This window comes from Mercenaria mercenaria, unplaced genomic scaffold (assembly GCF_021730395.1).
Source record: "Mercenaria mercenaria strain notata unplaced genomic scaffold, MADL_Memer_1 contig_4617, whole genome shotgun sequence".
Classification (NCBI taxonomy): Eukaryota; Metazoa; Mollusca; class Bivalvia; order Venerida; family Veneridae; genus Mercenaria; species Mercenaria mercenaria.
Window position 1 is genome coordinate 23,271 of NW_026462861.1, and position 19,557 is coordinate 42,827.

At 37.3% G+C, this 19,557-nt stretch overlaps 1 protein-coding gene across 1 annotated transcript in view; it reads right to left on the minus strand.

Annotated features, from left to right (window-relative positions):
• Nucleotides 1–566: 566 nt before the first annotated feature.
• LOC123544570 (RNA cytosine-C(5)-methyltransferase NSUN2-like) overlaps nt 567–19,557 on the minus strand; it is a 36,021-nt gene continuing 17,030 nt past the window's right edge. The window contains exons 4-9 of the mRNA XM_053535201.1: nt 18,615–18,741; nt 12,967–13,047; nt 6,354–6,492; nt 5,957–5,996; nt 4,918–5,045; nt 567–1,521 (exon numbers count right to left, since the gene is read on the minus strand). Coding sequence (XP_053391176.1) covers nt 1,232–1,521; nt 4,918–5,045; nt 5,957–5,996; nt 6,354–6,492; nt 12,967–13,047; nt 18,615–18,741 — 805 coding nt within the window. The 3' untranslated portion in view covers nt 567–1,231. The remainder of the gene's footprint in view (nt 1,522–4,917; nt 5,046–5,956; nt 5,997–6,353; nt 6,493–12,966; nt 13,048–18,614; nt 18,742–19,557) is intronic.

Genomic DNA, 19,557 nt, shown 5'->3' on the forward strand with positions numbered 1-19,557 from the left:
TTTGGTCAGTTCTCAAAATAAAAATTTCAAGCATTTTAAAAACAATCCCAAAGTAAAAAATCTCTTAAAGCACATATCAAAAAACCAGTAAAATATTGTTAAATCATTGTGTTGTCATAAAATTCTGTGGTTTTCGACAAAAATGTTTTTTTTTTTTGTGGATTTCAGGTTTTAAAGATTTTGTTTGTTAATTAGGATTTAAATTCATTTAAAGATGCAAAATCCTTGAAAATATGCCCCCGCCACCAACCCTTGGGAGGATAGCTATTGTTCACGGTGATGACACAAGACATTTAAAAATAACTTGTACCTGATTTCTGGTTCATGTGGAAAAATTTATACAGTAACTTGCAAAGAACTAGCAGGTCTGGTTCATCTTGGAAACTCTTGTTAAGTTACTTAACTTCACATTAAAATGGGTGTTTGATCTGTATCAAATATTTTCATACTTTCATTGGCCTTGCTGACATTTGTCTTAGCACCTATAATGTCCAAGTAAAAACAACAACAACACATGACTTCAGTAACATTTTAATTTATTTACATAAAATTTTAAAAGCTGATTTCTATTTCTATTTCTATAATAACAGGTGAATATAATACTAAATATTCAACAACAAACTGCCATCTTTCTGGCAGCAGTAATATTTGCACTTAAAAAACATTTTTCCCTGTTTACCCAGCTTAATTCTCTGAGAGTTTTTTTTTTAACTACAGACTTACTTCTATTTTCTTTATTTTCATGTCCAACACATTTCTTCTCTGTATTATCTGGTGGTGTTGTAATTTTTAACATGTGTCTTCTGAACTGCTATTTCGTATATTCTTTATGTATCCAACAATTTATCTGTATTTAATATTCTCATATGCTACTTGTCTACATTTAAGGTGAACAACTTTATAATGTGTTGAATTTAAATCGTATATCTAACATTAGTCAGTATCAAATATTTGTGGAATTTGATTTTGTGCATTATTTCAAAAGCCTTACAGCAATAAACTCCTCTGTGATCCTACTATTTGTATAAAGCTGGTATAAACTGCAAAAAACATGTGCCGTTAATTTCATTTTATATGCCAACTTTTTAAAATAGTTGCTTCGATTTTCAAAACAAAAATGTGAATAACTGTTTCAACCTGTCAAACACTGTTCTCCATATCAGTAACAGCCACTTTCTCCCATGGAGCCTCTGTCTCATTTTCTACAATTAAAGTTTCTTCATCATTAATTTCAATCAACATCTTTATTAGTCTCATTTTCTGTATCAGCCTGACCTTCATCACTCTGTTCTTTATCATTATCAGATTCTAACTCTACAGGAGCCACAGTCTCTATATTCAAAGCTTCGATACTATTCCCCCCTTCTGCCTCATCTGCCTCAGTTCCTCTTGGTGCTTCCTCTTCCTTATTCCACTTTTCTAGTTCAGCTTCGTCCCCTGAGGGCACTCCAACCGGAGTTTCTGTACCGGACAGAGATATACTGGTATCCCTCGACGACTTCATTTCCTGTACTTTTGACTCTGCAGAGACAAATCGCTATATGTTATTTTATATCAAAAAAGGACTACAGCATATTGGTCACTTCTAAGTTTTTCCCTATATAATTCTATGCAAACCATGTGACCCTTAGGGCGTTAAAACCTGTACTGGAGACGAAGACTGACATAGGACTTTATCTGAAACATGTGTGATAAAGTGTCTAGTCCTTATACAAATCTCCAACCATGAATGATGATTTTAAAGGCAGTTTCCTTTATAATGAACATTAACCATCTTTCCAAAAGAGTATCAGAAGAAATTTAGTACACAAAAATAACTGTAAAGTCTTAAATGTTTTCATAGTTTAGACTATACTGTCATCTGATAGCACAGGAACTGTAAATAAGAAATGGAGCTTAGAACGCAACTCAGTCAATTATATGCATTTTTTACTAACAAAGACACCTGTGCAGTCTGTAAAATATGTAAAACTAGACATGTGTCCATAGGAAAATGGTGCCTCCTCCCACTTCCTGTCACTGTACATGTTTTCATGACTGTAGGTGAAATATTTTTAAGATACCGTATAAGTACTTATTTCTGCGTGAACTTTATTTCTGCGTTTTCTGCGGAAGACAACAAGACCGCAGATTTAAAATCCGCAGAACATTTTGTCCTGACATGCCGCGATACGATGATACAAGCCACCATTATAATCAGGTTAAGTATAAGACAATGTCCGATAGCGTTATCGGCTTTTGTCCCACATGTAGCTGGAGGCCGACAAAGCAAGTTTAAACAAGCAAATTCGATGAATTGGAATCCCCCGCCGAAAGGGTCAGAGTTGAGGAACGGCAAAAAAATATATCCAGCAAAAAGTTAAGAATGTTACCAAGAAGCAAATAATTTCATTAGTCAAAATCCAATTAAAAGAAAATGAATGGTTTGTTTGGGTGTGGGGGGGGGGGGGGGGGTGAGGATACAACAGTTTACATGTTGATTATAAATATTGATAGAAAACGAAAAATGAAAAAAAAAAAAAAAATTGGGGGGGGCGGGGGGGGGCGAGGGGGGGGGGGGGGACCAAGGGAAGGGGGTGACCAGGTGTAGGTACACAACATCACATGTTTATAATAAATGTTCATGGAAAAGAATGAAAGAAGTGTAATGAAATTCTTCCAATTGGTTGGTTTGTTATGTACAGATCTGTGGATTTTTAAACAATTAAAGGGCAATAACTATATGGAAAATTGACCAATCGGAAAAAAACTTGAAGGGCATCGTCGCAGTATCTTGGTTCATGTCTATTTCAAGTTTGATGAAATTCTACCTGCTAGTTACTGAGAAATGGCTGCAGACGGACATTTTTCATTAAATCAAGGGCAAATAACTCTGAGGAAATTGACCAATCAAAAAAAAAACTTGACAAGCATCAGCGCAGTATCTTGGTTCATGTCTATTTCAAATTTGAAGAAATTCTACCTGTTAGTTACTGAGAAATGGCTGCAGACGGACATTTTTTATTAAATCAAGGGCAATAACTCTGAGGGAAATTGACCAATCAAAAAAAAAAACTTGACGGGCATCATCGCAGTATGTTGGTTCATGTTTATTTCAAGTTTCATGAAATTCTACCAAGTAGTTACTGAGAAATGGCTGCGGACGGACGGACGGACGGACTGACGGACGGACAACGCCATTTCAATACCCCCCTCCCGATTTCATCGGCGGGGGATAAAAATCTGGTAGTAGCGGTAAAATAATAGAACTGTTTTATTATTGATTTGCTGTTGAATACAAAAAATAAGAATATCAATTTTTTTTTATTTTCGTTCACTATTCAGCAGTCAGCTGCCAGTTTTAATTTTCTTAAATTATGTGACAAACACAATCCATTGTATCCTTTGTGTCTATTGTTAACCGATCCGTCCGTTATTTGTATGGGACTTGTAAAAAGGCGTGATTAACAAAAATTATCATACCGTTACAATGCACAGATGAGCATGTTTGAAAAATATAGATTCAAGCTGTTTTCGTGTCTGTTAGGCATGACTGTGTTTATAAAATGACTGTTTTCTTGCATTTTTATCTAACACTCAACATTATGTGATGATGACGATGTCACATTAATATTCGTCAACTTTTATTTTCAATCTGGAAGCCAACAAAAATGTCAAAATAACAACAAAATACCTACCTGTCTATTTGAAATTAAAGAAACAACCATTGAATACAGAACCGCAGAAATAAATCCAACAAATGTGAGACGGAAGACACCGCAGAAATAAGTTACGCAGAAATTTAATACCACCCCATTTTGAAAAAATCGCAGAATATTAAGCCCGCAGAAATAAGTACTTATACGGTATATGCAACATAAACTTTTATGCACTTTATGTGTACTTTTGATTAAGTAAAGGACAATAACTCTGGTCTAGCTGATAGAACACAACTTCACATGCTATATAACAATCCTCTAATATTTTATGACTCTAAATCAAATACTTTTTGAGATGCATGTAATACAAACTTTATACAAATTTTTGAAAATCAAGGTTCATAACTCTGGTCTGCCCAATAGAAATCCCAAACACAACCCAAACATTGCTATTTTACTTCATGACCATAAATCAAATCATATCATTATAAGATAAATTTACTTCTGGCATAAACTTTTTTCCTTTTATGCATATTTTTGACCAAATCAAGTGCTATAACTCTGGTCTGGGTAAGGGAATTCTCAAACAAAACCCCAGGAGGACAACCCCACATGCTGAATAATACTCCTATAATTTTTCATAATCCTATGTCAAATACTTTTTGAGACACATGCGACACAAACCTTTAGGCCCTTTCATATATGAGCCGTGCCATGAGAAAACCAACATAGTGGGTTTGCGACCAGCATGGATCCAGACCAGCCTGCGCATCTGTGCAGTCTGGTCAGCATCCATGCTGTTCGCTTTTACAGCCTATTGGAATTGGAGAAACTGTTTGCGAACAGCATCGATCCTGACCAGACTGCGCGGATGCGCAGGCTGGTCTGGATCCATGCTGGTCGCAAACCCACTATGTTGGTTTTCTCATGGCACGGCTCAATTATATTTTTGACTAGATCAAGGGCCATAACTCTGGTGTGGCTTTGTGAAATCCCATTTAGAAACATCAGGTACACAACTTCAAACACTGAATCCTGTAATGATTTATGACACTGGGTTAAATACTTTTTGAGATATGCAAGACACAATTTCGGATGGACCAACTGACAAGTGGACAGACAATTCAGAGTTCTGATGAAAATTTAAAACATTTAGTTGTTCAGGTCTCTTGATACCTTATTCTTATAATATCAACTTCAATAATATTTGACATTTCATAAATATGCTACAGACTTTAAACTTTTGAAGAGAAATCACAACTCTAAGAAAGGAACTCACGTATATCAGACAACTCCACTCCGCACAGACGCAGGTAGTGAGATCTCTCGTCCTTCCCAACAAATGATCTCACAGACGTCTTCCCACGCCAACCACAGAACACAATCTCTACATTGGGTTCTGGATCACTGAAGTCACAATGCAAATTAAGACTATCAGAATGGAAGAAATAAACTTACAAAATATTATAGTTTTAACCCTTATATGTGAAATGTTTTGTCATAACTTTAATATTTTGCAATATACATACTGCTGAAAATAGTAAAACAAAAACAAACAAGATGTTTTGCTGTTGAAACATTTCACATGAAACGGTACCACTTTAAATAATATAGGACATTGTAGTCATAAATTATTTTCCGCTGTCACAAATGTCATCTTTTAAAACATTTCAATTATGGCACAAAGCTAGGACTTTTATACCATCGGGTGGTGCTCCATTCTTTGTCATTAGACACTAATTTGTCTTCTGTAAGTAACCTACAACTTCCCCACATGAATGAGGGGATGGAGTGGGGGAGGGATGAGTGAGTTAGATTTTACGGCGAACCTGAGTGGGGGAGGGGGGGGGGGACAATTGAGTGGGGGGGGGGGGGGGGGAGACAATTTAGTGACCTTTGTATGTATATGTATTTTGGTCAAGTCCTAGCAGAGAACATTTGTCAAACCCACTTTCAGTACCTATAGGTATCATGAGTTTATCTTAAGTTTATTCATTCATAATCTGTTCTGCAGAAATACGATCAACCTTCACCTTGCTAAGTTTCTAAAATGGACTAGTCTATCATTCAGTCTGGGCAGTACCATTTTTTATTTGAAGTGGTGTTAACTGAAAATTAATTGACAGAATAGCGAACAGTACAGACCAAGATTAACTTGCACGCATGTGCAGGCTATGTTAGTCTGCACTAGTCGCAAAGGCAGAATCACATGCCGACCGCAGGCTAAACGTTAAAGCAACAGAACTTTTTAGAAATAGAAGGAACTGTCTGTTGTTGTTGATTTTTAAAAAGAATTAATTACAGACCACTGCCCTTACCTTTCACTTGGTTTGAAATGGAAGAGAGCACTTCCTGGATCTGAAACAATCAAACAGAACTAATACAACTTCAATTATCTGTTTCTGTTAATAAAATGAGTCTTTGCAAAGGTCTAACAATCCTGACCACTCATTTTTTCCCTCTCTCAGGATTTAGAGCAATACCAAGTATTCATTGCTTATTGTTTACATGCTAAATGTGATCAGAACATTTGGAAGTGATTCTGAACAACAAGGTGAAACATGGCAGTCAACTGATAGAATATAAGGTATTATACAAAGTTTTTACTGAAAACCATCAAGAAGACCTTATAATACAGTTGCAGATACATGAAAAAATCGCAATTTATTTTCCTATACAAGACATTAACTTAAATTGTTTATTCCCTGGCCTTACCCATAGCATATACATTTTCTTGAGCTGATGGACAAAGTTTACAAATAAACGGGTTTTCCTGACTCAAAATTGTGATCACATCTTGTCGGGTCAAGGTTACACGTCTACCTCTCACATGCTGTTGAATGGCTAACAATCCCTGAAATAAAATCAGAGTGTTTTAATATTAAAAAGGCATTGATCCTATTCTTAGAATTACAGCAATTATATCTATTCTACATTAAGTAGAGAACAAATTATTATAACACCATATAAAATAAGCTTGAAAATTTTCGTCAAATTGTTATGCAGGTCATTCAGAGTATCTTCCTTTCTATAACATTCTTTTTAGAAACAACAAACAAGAGCTGGCGGAGGACAGCAACGCTCAACTATTCAACAGCCTTGTCAACTGAATGAATACAAAAGTTGAAAAAGAGGCATAATTTTGTAAAAATGCAAAACAGGATTATGTAACCTGCACAGTGCTTATCAGTTCAAAACAGTGGACATGTGTGTTAAGTTAAGTTCCAATCAATTCCCATTGGTGGGCACTGAGATACCAGTTTACATAAAAGAATTTAAAAGAATGTAGAGTTATTGAAACGTAGCACTGCATGTCATATCATGACAGCGAACAAGTGTGTGAAGTTTCAATCCTTTCCCATTAGTGGATACTGAAATAACAGGTTACATACAAAACCTTAACCAAAAAATTCTAAGATGAACAAGGAGCTGCGTTCAATAAACGCTTGATGCCCCCAGTGGCATCCGGCAACTTGTCGATAGATTTTGCACCCAAGTCCAAAACGAGGTCAAGGTCAAACTGAGGTCAGGTGATGTTTGAAGATGAGGAATGGGCACAGTTTACATCTGTATTAGTATCAATTCATTCTTGTAAGGGGTATTGAAGCTAGACGAAATGGTCCCATTTGGTTAACCAAGAGATGGCCCATATAAAGCAACCCAAGTCCAAAATGAGGTCAAATTCAATTTATTTATTTGGGTTTTACGGCGCACCAACACAGTATAGGTTATATGGCCCAAACAGGACTACAAATTTTGATTTCACATCTCGTTTACATCGAAGTAAAAACATAAGGTATGGAATCAAAAGAGGTCAAGTTCAAGGTCAAACTGAGGTCAGGTAATGTCTGAAGATGAGGAATGGTCACAGGTTACATCTTCATTTGTATCAAGTCATTCTAGTATGGGGTATTGATGCTAGACGGAACGGCCCCATTTGGTTAATCTTGTATGGATGGACGAATGAAAGGACAGACAGGACAATCACTATATGCGGGCATAAAAAGGGGCATAATTTTGTAACAAGAGGGCCATGATGGCCCTATATCGCTCACCTGTTATCATTGCACTTGAGGACAAGAAGGTCCTCAGAAAAAATATCTAAGTCCAAAGGACAGGAACAACAAAGGGAAGAAATTTAACCAAAAAGAAAAAAAAAATCTTACAAGGTATAGATATGTTAAAATACACCTAAAAATTGGAGGTACCATCCATGTTGTACCACAAAAAACTGGTCTCGTGTTTTCCCTACGGCCAATAATAAAACAAGAGGACCATGATGGTCCTGAATCGCTCACCTCTTCCCACATGACCCAGTTTTGAGTATGACGTCGTTTTTTCTATTATTTGACATAGTGACCTAGTTTTTGAGCTCATGTGACCCAGTTTTGAACTTGACCTAGACATTATCAAGATAAAAATTCTGACCAATTTTCATGAAGATCCATTGAAAAATATGGTCTCTAGAGAGGTCACAAGGTTTTTCTATTATTTGACCTATTGACCTAGTTTTCGAAGGTACGTGACCCTGTTTTGAACTTTACCTAGATATCATCAAGGTGAACATTCTCACTAATGTTCATGAAGATCTCATGAAAAATATGGCCTCTAGAGAGGTCACAAGGTTTTTCTATTTTTATACCTACTGGCCTAGTTTTTGACCGCACGTGACCCAGTTTCGAAACTGACCTAGATATCATCAAGGTGAACATTCAGATCAATTTTCATGAAGATCCATTGAAAAATATGGCCTCTAGAGAGGTCAAAAGATTTTAATAATTTTAGACCTACTGACCTAGTTTTTGACCGCAGTTGACCCAGTTTCAAACTTGACCTAGATATCATCAAGATGAACATTCAGACCAACTTTCATACAGATCCCATGAAAAGTATGGCCTCTAGAGAGGTCACAAGGTTTTTTTTATTATTTGACCTACTGACCTAGTTTTTAACGGCACATGGCCCAGTTTCAAACTTGACCTAGATATCATCAAGGTGAACATTCTGACCAATTTTTATGGAGATCCACTCACAAGTATGGCCTCTAGAGAGGTCACAAGGTTTTTCTATTTTTAGACCTACTGACCTAGTTTTTGACCGCACATGACCCTGTTTCGAACTTGACCTAGATATCATCAAGATGAACATTGAGACCAATTTTCAAACAGATCCCATGAAAAATATGGCCTTTAGAGAGGTCACAAGGTTTTTCTATTATTTGACCTACTGACCTAGTTTTTGATGGCACGTGACCCACTTTCGAATTTGACCTAGATATCATCAAGATGAACATTCAGACCAACTTTCATACAGATCCCATGAAAAATATGGCCTCTAGAGAGGTCACAAGGTTTTTCTATTATTTGACCTACTGACCTAGTTTTTGACGGCACGTGACCCAGTTTCGAACTTGACCTAGACATCATCAAGGTGAACGTTCTGTCCAATTTTCATGAAGATCTTTTGAAATATATGGCCTCTGGAGAGGTCACAAGGTTTTTCTATTTTTAGACCTACTGACCTAGTTTTTGAAGGCACGTGACCCAGTTTCGAACTGGAACTAGATATCATCAAGGTGAACATTCTGACAAATTTTCATGAAGATCTTGTGAAATATATGGCCTCTAGAGAGGTCACAAGGTTTTTCTATTTTTAGACTTACTGACCTAGTTTTTGATGGCACGTGACCCAGTTTCTAACTTGACCTAGATATCATCAAGATGAACATTCTGACCAACTTTCATAAAGATCCCATGAAAAATGTGACCTCTAGAGTGGTCACAAGGAAAAGTTTACGGACGGACGGACGGACGGACGACGGACACCGCGCAATCACACAAGCTCACCTTGTCACTTTGTGACAGGTGAGCTAAAAAGTTACTAAAAAAAAGCTATTTATAGTAACATAAAAGGGAAGTCATTAAAAAACAAGAGGACCATGATGGTCCTGAATCGCTCACCTATCCCCACATGACCCAGTGTTGAACTGAGTATGACGTCGTTATTACTATTATTTGACATAGTGACCTAGTTTTTGAGCAAATGTGACCTAGATATCATCAAGATAAAAAATTCTGACCAATTTTCATGAAGATCCATTGAAAAATATGGTCACAAGGTTTTTCTACTATTTGACCTAATGACCTAGTTTTTGAAGGCATGTGACCCACTTTTAAACTTGACCTAGATATCATCAAGGTGAACATTCTCACCAATTTTCATGAAGATCTCATGAAAAATATGGCCTCTAGAGAGGTCACAAGGTTTTTCTATTTTTCGACCTACTGACCTAGTTTTTGACCGTACATAACCCAGTTACGAACCTGACCTAGATATCATCAAGCTGAACATTCTCACCAACTTTCATGAAGATCCATTGAGAAATATGGCCTCTAGAGAGGTCACAAGGTTTTTCTATTTTTAGACCTACTGACCTAGTTTTTCAACGCATGTGACCCAGTTTCGAACTTGACCTAGATATCATCAAGGTGAACATTCTGACAAATTTTCATGAAGATCCATTGAGAAATATGGCCTCTAGAGAGGTCACAATGTTTTTCTATTTTTAGACCTACTGACCTAGTTTTTGACCCCACGTGACCCAGTTTCGAACTTGACCTAGACATCATGAAGGTGAACATTCTGACCAATATTCATGAAGACCTCATGAAAAATATGGCCTCCAGAGAGGTCACAAGGTTTTTCTATTTTTAGAACTACTGACCTAGTTTTTAACCCCACGTGACCCAGTTTCGAACTTGACCTAGATATCATCAAGATGAACATTCTGACAACTTTCATGAAGATCCATTGAGAAATATGGCCTCTAGAGAGGTCACAAGGTTTTTCTATTTTTAGACCTACTGACCTAATTTTTGACCCCACGTGACCCAGTTTCGAACTTGACCTAGATATCATCAAGGTGAACATTCTGACCAATATTCATGAAGATCTCATGAAAAATATGGCCTCTAGAGAGGTCACAAGGTTTTTCTATTTTTAGACCTACTGACCTAGTTTTTGACCCCACGTGACCCAGTTTCAAACTTGACCTAGATATCATCAAGGTGAACATTCTGACCAATTTTCATGAAGATCTCATGAAAAATATGGCCTCTAGAGAGGTCACAAGGTTTTTCTATATTTAGACCTACTGACCTAGTTTTTGACCGCACGTGACCCAGTTTCGAACTTGACCTAGAATCTACCAAGATGAACATTCTGACCCATTTTCATAAAGATCCCATGAAAACTGCGACCTCTAGAGATGTCACAAGCAAAAGTTTACGCACGGACGGACGCACGATGGACGACGGACGCTGCGCGATCACAAAAGCTCACCTTGTCACTATGTGACAGGTGAGCTAAAAAAAAATATTGTAAGTGGACAAAAGAAGGATCTGCCAAATAAATCTGTTGACATAAATGAAATTTCAGATCAGTATCTTCATTAGTTATGGAGATATAACAATTTTAATTTGAAATAAAGGGAGGTAATTTTACATAAAATCAGTCCATAGTTATCTTCCCTGATTGTCTCAGTCCAACTAATAACAATAATGAAATTTCAAATAAGTCCTGTAAGTACTTACTGATATAAATCCATTTTGATTACAATCAGGGGAGGTAATCAGATATAAAATAACTCTGGAACCTATGATTGGATCTGATTTGTCATGGAATCCAAGGTTTCTTGTTGTTGAAGGTATTTTGGAAGTTTGTATCAAATAAAACCATAAATGAAGTCTCTATATGGCTGCAAAAGCCAAAATAGCCAATTTTGGACCTTCAAGGGGCCATAACTCTGGAACCCATGATGGAATCTGGCCAGCTGAAGAAAGCAAGCAAGATCTTGTGGTGATACAAGTTGTGTGCAAGTTTGGTTAAAATCAAATCATAGATGAAGCTGCTATTGTGCAGACAAGGTCAAAATAGCTAATTTTGGCCCTTTCAGGGGCCATAACTCTGGAACCCATTAAGGGATCTGGCCGGTTCAAGAAAGGAACTGAGATCTTATGGTGACACAAGTTTTGTGCAAGTTTGATTAAATTCAAATCATAAATGAAGCTGCTATTGTGCAGACAAGGTCAAAATAGCTAATTCTGGCCCTTTCAGGGGCCATCACTCTGGAACCCATCATGGAATCTCGCCAGTTCAAGAAAGGAACCGAGATATTATGGTGATAAAAGTTGTGTGCAAGTTTGGTTAAAATAAAATCATAAATGAAGCTGCTATTGTGCAGACAAGGTCAAAATAGCTAATTTTTGCCCTTTCAGGGGCCATAACTCTGGAACCCATAAAGGAATCTGGCCAGTTCAAGAAAGGAACTAAGATCTTATGGTGATACAAGTTGTGTGCCAGTTTGGTAAAAATCAAATCATAAATAAAGCTGCTATTGTGCAGACAAGGTCAAAATAGCTAATTTTGGCCCTTTCAGGGGCCATAACTCTGGAACCCATAATGGGATCTGGCCAGTTCAAGAAAGGAACCGTGATCTTATGGTGATACAAGTTGTGTGCAAGTTTGGTTAAAATGAAATCATAAATGAAACCACTATCATGCAGACAAGAAATTGTTGACGGACAGACGCACGGACGGACGGACACACGACGGACGAAGGGTGATCACAAAAGCTCACCTTGTCACTATGTGACAGGTGAGCTAAAAAAGCAAAACAGAGTTATGGAACCTGTGCAATGTAAGTCAGTTAATCACATTCAATAAGTGTGTGAAGCTTCGATTCACTCCCACAAGTGGTTACTGAGATACCAGCTTACATACAAAAACTTTACCAAATCGGGACGCGGACACGTCACATTTTAAGAAATTTTTTAAATGTTAAGTTATGGCCATAAATGAGTTTTTCTGCACAAAATTCTGGCCAATGAAAAATTTAATAAGCATTATTTCAGGGAAATCTTGCATATATGCCAATGAAAATATCCTGAATGTTATGTAACAAATGGCTGAAATTACAATGGAAAATACTCTATCCAAATTGTTTTATAATGATAAATTCTAAACTGATCAAGATATTTTAAAATTTAGTTTCTTTTACCAGCCACGCTGTTCTTCAGAATTATGTATATTCAAATGCAAATGTATATATATATCATATATCAAAAGAGAAATCAGACAAACTGGTTCCAACAGTAGATAGCAAATCACTAAAGTTACTGCTAATCTAAGTCACTAAGAAATACTAACAATCAGGAGCAGATATGTACCACATCCCACTACTGTTTCTATTCTCTAAACTAGTAGCAAACAGAACCCTTATAACTGACAGTAAATTCAAGACTGCAACGTAATCAAAGCTGTACATTACCTCCTGAGAGAGTCTGAAATCACAATCTGGTACAAGAGGAGATGGAGCATTACTGAAACACTTCACTCCCAGGTTAATAAACTGAAATATAAATATTCTGTCATTATATTTCAACTTTAAAAAGACAATAACGTTGCTATTTTTAACAATAATATCTATTTGCTGCATGTTTTACCTTTTTGTATGCCAGGGCCAGATTCTATTCTAGGTGTCTAGATTAATTATGATAACCCTTAACTTGTTTTATTGCATAAATACATTTCCTTGCTGCCTTGACAAACAGGTAATCCTTGAAGAACATGATCAGTATCAGTAAGTTAATAATATACTCTTTTCATTCCAAGGATAACAAGTGAATGAAGTATTGCCATGCAATACAAAGTCCCCTACTGGAAGGCACCTAATTTTCTCTACTGCAGTATAACATAATGAACTGATATTTGTCAATGATGTATAAACAATATTGTACTACATATACAATATAATATAACAAAGCACTTGGATTAAAATTTGCATACTGGTACTGATGATAAACCCGAACAGAAAATGAGGTTTTTTACCTGTAACTTTTTTATTTCTGCAAATTGAAATCAATGGTCGGTATCAAAATAAAGCTTAACCTTTGCTGAAAACTTTACATAATCCAAATTTATATTTAGTAAGCAAACTCACATGAAGTGAGGGCCTGAAAGGGGTATGTATAAAGGGGACTTTATGAACGTTGACTGATGATAAATTCGAACCCTTTGTCATTTACAAAATTTTCTTGGTATTATTATATTGAAACTTTCCCAAAAAAGCTGCAACAGTCATTCCTGATAAAGTAATGAAAAGTTAACAAATGTCAGGCCTTCATGTTTCGACAGTGAGCATGCGCAAAAAAACACCCTCTTCCCCAGTAATTTTGGATAAATATTTTTTATACAAATTTATGTAAGTCCTTTATTTATACAGAATATTTACCAATTTTGTTTTTGTTTACACCAGTTGGTGTTGTAAGTGGAAACTATTAGATGGTGTGTTCAATTTTATAAATAACCGATCGCAATCGAATATTTTCAAGGTGTTCGACTTTATCATCTGTCCAGGTTTATCATCAGTACCAGTATATAACAAGAGCTTGTAGAGCACGAAATGCCCCCCTGCCTTCTTGATGCATTCAAGGAACAGAAACTATTTGGTCACTGTGCACTGGACATTTGACATACTGACCTCAAATCAATAATCATGGGTCATTTACCTGTCGTAAGTGACCTCCGTATCAAATGTGATCTTAGACCAAAGCATTCTCTAGTTATTTGGCAAAAAAAAGTCCTACTGTTCCTGGTCACTGTGACCTTGACCTTTGACCTTCTGACCTTAAAATCAATAGGTGTCATATGCTGATCTTGATCAACCTCCCTATCAAATTTTGTGATCCTAGGCCAAAACGTTCTCAAGTTATCGTCAAGAAATGGTTCAACTGTTCTGGGTCACTGTGACCTTAACCTTTGACCTATTGACCTCTAAATCAATAGGGGGCATCTGTTGGTCATGATTAATCTCCCTATCAACTTTCATGATCCTAGGCTGGAGTTATCATATGGAAACCGTTTAACTGTTCTAGGTGACTGTGACCTTAACCTTTGAACCTACTGCCCTCAAAATCAATAGGGGTCCTCTACTGGTCATGGTCAATCATCCTATCAACTTTCATGATCCTAGACCCAGACCTTCTTGAGTTATTATCTGGAAACCATTTAATTGTTCCTGGCCACTGTGACCTTGACCTTTATCCTCCTGACCTCAAATAGGGGTCATCTCCTGGTTATGACCAACCTACTTATCAATTTTCATGATCCTACGCCCAATCGCTCTCGAGTGATCATCGGAAACCGTTTAACTGTTCCGGGTCATTGTGACCTTGACCTTTGACCTACTGACCTCAAAATCAATAGGAGTCATCTGCTGGTCATGCCCAACCTCCCTATCAATTTTCATGATCTTAGGCTCAAGCGTTCTGGAGTTATCATCCAGAAACCGATTGGTCTACATACCAACCGGCCGACCAACATCTGCAAACAAGAGGGCCATCATGGCCCTATATCGCTCACCTGTTATCATTGCACTTGAGGACAAGAAGGCCCTCAGAAAAAAAATATCTAAAGGGAAGAAATTTAACCAAAAAGAAAAAAAACAAGAGCTGTCTCCATAGGATGACACATGCCCCCGATGGCACTTTAAATGAATAGTTATGGCCGATGTTCGAGTTTAGGACCTTTGACCTACAGACCTGGGTCTTGCGCGCGACACGTCGTCTTACTGTGTCACACATTTATGCGTAGTTATTTTAAAATCCATGCATGAATGACAAAGATATGGACCGGACACGCCCATCAATGCACTATCATGAAAAAAGACCTTTAACATCTAAGTGTGACCTTGACCTTTGAGCTACGGACCTGGGTCTTGCGCATGACATGTCGTCTTACTGTGGTACACATTCATGCCAAGTTATTTGAAAATCCATCCATCGATGACAAAGATATGGACCGGACACGCCCATCAATGCACTATCCCTTAATGTCTAAGTGTGACCTTGACCTTTGAGATACGGACCTGGGTCTTGCGCGCGACACATCGTCTTACTGTGGTACACATTCATGCCAAGTTATTTGAAAATCCATCCATCGATGACAAAGATATGGACCGGACACGCCCATCAATGCACTATCCCTTAATGTCTAAGTGTGACCTTGACCTTTGAGGTACGGACCTGGGTCTTGCGCGCAACACGTCGTCTTACTGTGGTACACATTTATGCCAAGTTATTTGAAAATCCATCCATCAATGACAAAGATATGGACCGGACACGCCCATCAATGCAATAACCTTTAATGTCTAAGTGTGACCTTGACCTTTGAGCTACGGACCTGGGTCTTGCGCGCAACACGTCGTCTTACTGTGGTACATATTCATGCCAAGTTATTTGAAAATCCATCCATCGATGACAAAGATATGGACCGGACACGAAAAATGCGGACAGACCGACGGTTCAAAAACTATATGCCTCCCTTCGGGGGCATAAAAACGTACAGTTGTTTTCATTTGGAATTTTTTTGGCCGATTATACAAAAAGTTATCATAAAAGTTATTTATAGTAACAACAAAGTGAAATTAATCCTAAAAAAAAAAAAAAAATCTATAAAATGTAAGTCCACAAAAAAATCTTTACCAGGTAGAGATAGATCAAAATACACCTAAATATTGGATGTAACATGCATGCTGTACCACAGAAAAGTGGTCTCGATTTTCCCCTACGGCTAGTAATAAAAAAGTTACAATGTAATCTATTTATAGTAACAACAAAGAGACGTAATTCTAAAAAAGTGTGCCTCATGGTGGTGAACATTTGTGCCAAGTTACATCAAAATCTCTGCATGCATGAAGAAGAAATGCTCAGGACAAAGTCATTCTTGAATTTGACCTTTGACCTCTAAGTATGACCTTGACCTTAGACCCAGCGACCTGGTTCTGGCGCAAGACAATTTGTCTTATGGTGGTGAACATTTGTGCCAAGTTACATTAAAACCCCTCCATGCATATAGAAGAAATGCTCCAGACAAAGTCCTTCTTGAATTAGACCTTTGACCTCTAAGTATGACCTTGACCTTTGAGCAAGGGCTCCGGGATTTGCGCATGACACATTGTCTCATCATGGAGAACATCTGTGCCAAGTAATATTGAAATCCTTTAATGAATGACAGAGTTATGGACCGGACATGAAACAGACCCTGTTCATGCCATGTTAACATTTGACTACTAAGTGTGACCTTGACCTATGAGCTAGGGGTCTGAAAGTTGTGCATGACAAATCGTCTTATTATGACATACAACTTTGTCAATTGATATTAAAATCTCTTCATGGATGAGAGAGTTATGGACCGGACAGGAAAAAAGCCCTGTTGACCTTTGACCTCCAATTGTGACCTTGACCTTTGAGTTAGGGGTGCAGGTTTTGCGCACGACACGTCGTCACATCATGGGGAACATTTGTATCAAGTAATATTAAAATCCCTTCATGGATGAAAGAGTTATGGTCCGGACACGAAACAGACCCTGTTCATGCCATGTTAACATTTAACTACTAAGTGTGACCTTGACCTTTGAGCTAGGGGTCTGAAAAGTGTGCCTGACATATCGTCTTATTATGAGGTACAATTGTGCCAAGTGATATTAAAATCCCTTCATGGATGGGAGAGTTATGGACCGGACAGGAAAAAAGCTCTGTTGACCTTTGACCTCCAATTGTGACCTTGACCTTTAAGCTAGGGGTCCGGGTTTTGCACATGACACGTCGTCTCATCATGGGGAACATTTGTGCCAAGTAATAATAAAATCCCTTCATGGATAAAAGAGTTATGGACCGGACACGAAATTGCGAACGGACGGAATGACAGAATGACGGAATGACGGAAAAGCGCATTCCTATAGTCCCCGAAACTGGTTTTCAACCAGTAGGGGACTAATTACAGTAAATCCTGTTATATCTGATCTTTTATTTAACATTTTCAGTGGTTTATCCTAAACTAACATCTTTACAGGAAAATATTTAAGTTTGGCTTTCACACAACAAAATGAAAATTGTTCCTAAAAGCTCTCTTACACACATGCAGTAACTAACAAGTTCTATGTTATATGATAGTATTTCAACAGTATCCCATTTACGGCAATCAGTTAACTTTCCTGGATTTCACACCAGCATATCAAAATGTTCTCTTGAAGTAACTGACAAAAAAAGAAAGACTTAGAATTCTTCTGTAACGTAGACTATTATATTGTCATGGAAAACATATGCCTTACAAGAGGATCAAATTTGTGATCTCTCCTCTGCCTACCCAACAGTGCTGATCATGCATTCTTGCCTACCTAGTGGGGAAAGTATGCATTTATCCGAGCAAACACCAGGGATATATATTTCTGTCTTTCCCTAGGGAAAAACCTTGTCTAAAATAGCGTGGACTAAGGTGACGTCACATAGTACTGGCACTGTTGTGACGTCATAAACTTTATAAATAATGTCAGGAAATACCCAAATCTATTTGTCTCCACGATCTATTTTGAACATGATAGGCAAGAAAAATGATCTAACATGTCTGCTTATGTAAGACAGCTGTTTTCCCAACCCTCGGGACAGCTTGGATAAAAAACCTCGCACGCTCGGTTTTCCATTCCACACTGTCCCTCGGGTAGGGAAAACCCCGTCTTACACAGGCAGGCATGTAAGATCCTTATAATCTTACTTTGTTTCTCAGTTACAAGTTTGTGTCTTTTGAAGCTGAAGTGATATTTTTTCAACATAGGAGTTGCCTCTAAAAATGTGAATAAATAGTAATCTGTGTATGACAGAGTCCAGATTTCCACTAAATTCCATCGTTTTAATGATAAGTGAAATAGTCAATAGCATACAGACAACCATTTCCATTTCTGTAAGTTCAGAAAGGTTAACCCTTATTTGACATAAAGTTATGCGTATAAACTGTAACGTTCTGAGACACCTTTTAAGTTCCACAAGTCAATGTGAAGCAGGTTTAATCCTGAACAAGATCTAACTTACAATTAGAAATGATAACCACAATAACTTTTATCAACATGCTTTATGTACTGACCTTGACTCTCTCACTGTTACAGATGACTAGGTTACGTACAGGTTTCGACACATAATACAGAACACGTTTCATATTTCTGTACATAATCTGTTCCACACCCAAATCTTCAGAGATATCATAAAATGTTCTGAAAGTATCATATGAACCATAGAAGTGTTTCATTTAAGATAGTCCTCAAACAATGAGTTTTCCTTTGTTATATATTTGTTTTATATTTGTCCACTGGAGAAATTACATTACAGTTGACACTAACTCACTAACTATGCAAAGGCAGCTTATATACAACAAGAATGATGTCAACATTGAATGACACATGGCCCCTAAAAAACCTGACAGAATAATACATAAATTCCACAACAGGGCCATAGCTCCAGAAAAATAATCGGACATAAAAGTCTTAACGATATGCACATGTCCACTTCATGTTGATGAAGAATACTAAGTTTCATATTACATGAATAGAAACTGGAGGAGATGAGTACCCAACAAGAGGACCATGATGGTCCTGAATCGCTCACCTATCCCCACATGACCCAGTGTTGAACTGAGTATGACGTCATTATTTCTATTATTTGACATAGTGACCTAGTTTTTGAGCACATGTGACCTAGATATCATCAAGATAAAAAATTCTGACCAATTTTCATGAAGATCCATTGAAAAATATGGCCTCTAGAAAGGTCACAAGGTTTTTCTAATATTTGAACTAATGACCTAGTTTTTGAAGGCACGTGACCCACTTTTAAACATAACTTAGATATTATCAAGGTGAACATTCTCACCAATTTTCATGAAGATCTCATGAAAAATATGGCCTCTAGAGAGGTCACAAGGTTTTTCTGTTTTTCAACCTACTGACCTAGTTTTTGACCGCACATGACCCAGTTACGAACCTGGCCTAGATATCATCAAGCTGAACATTCTCACCAATTTTCATGAAGAT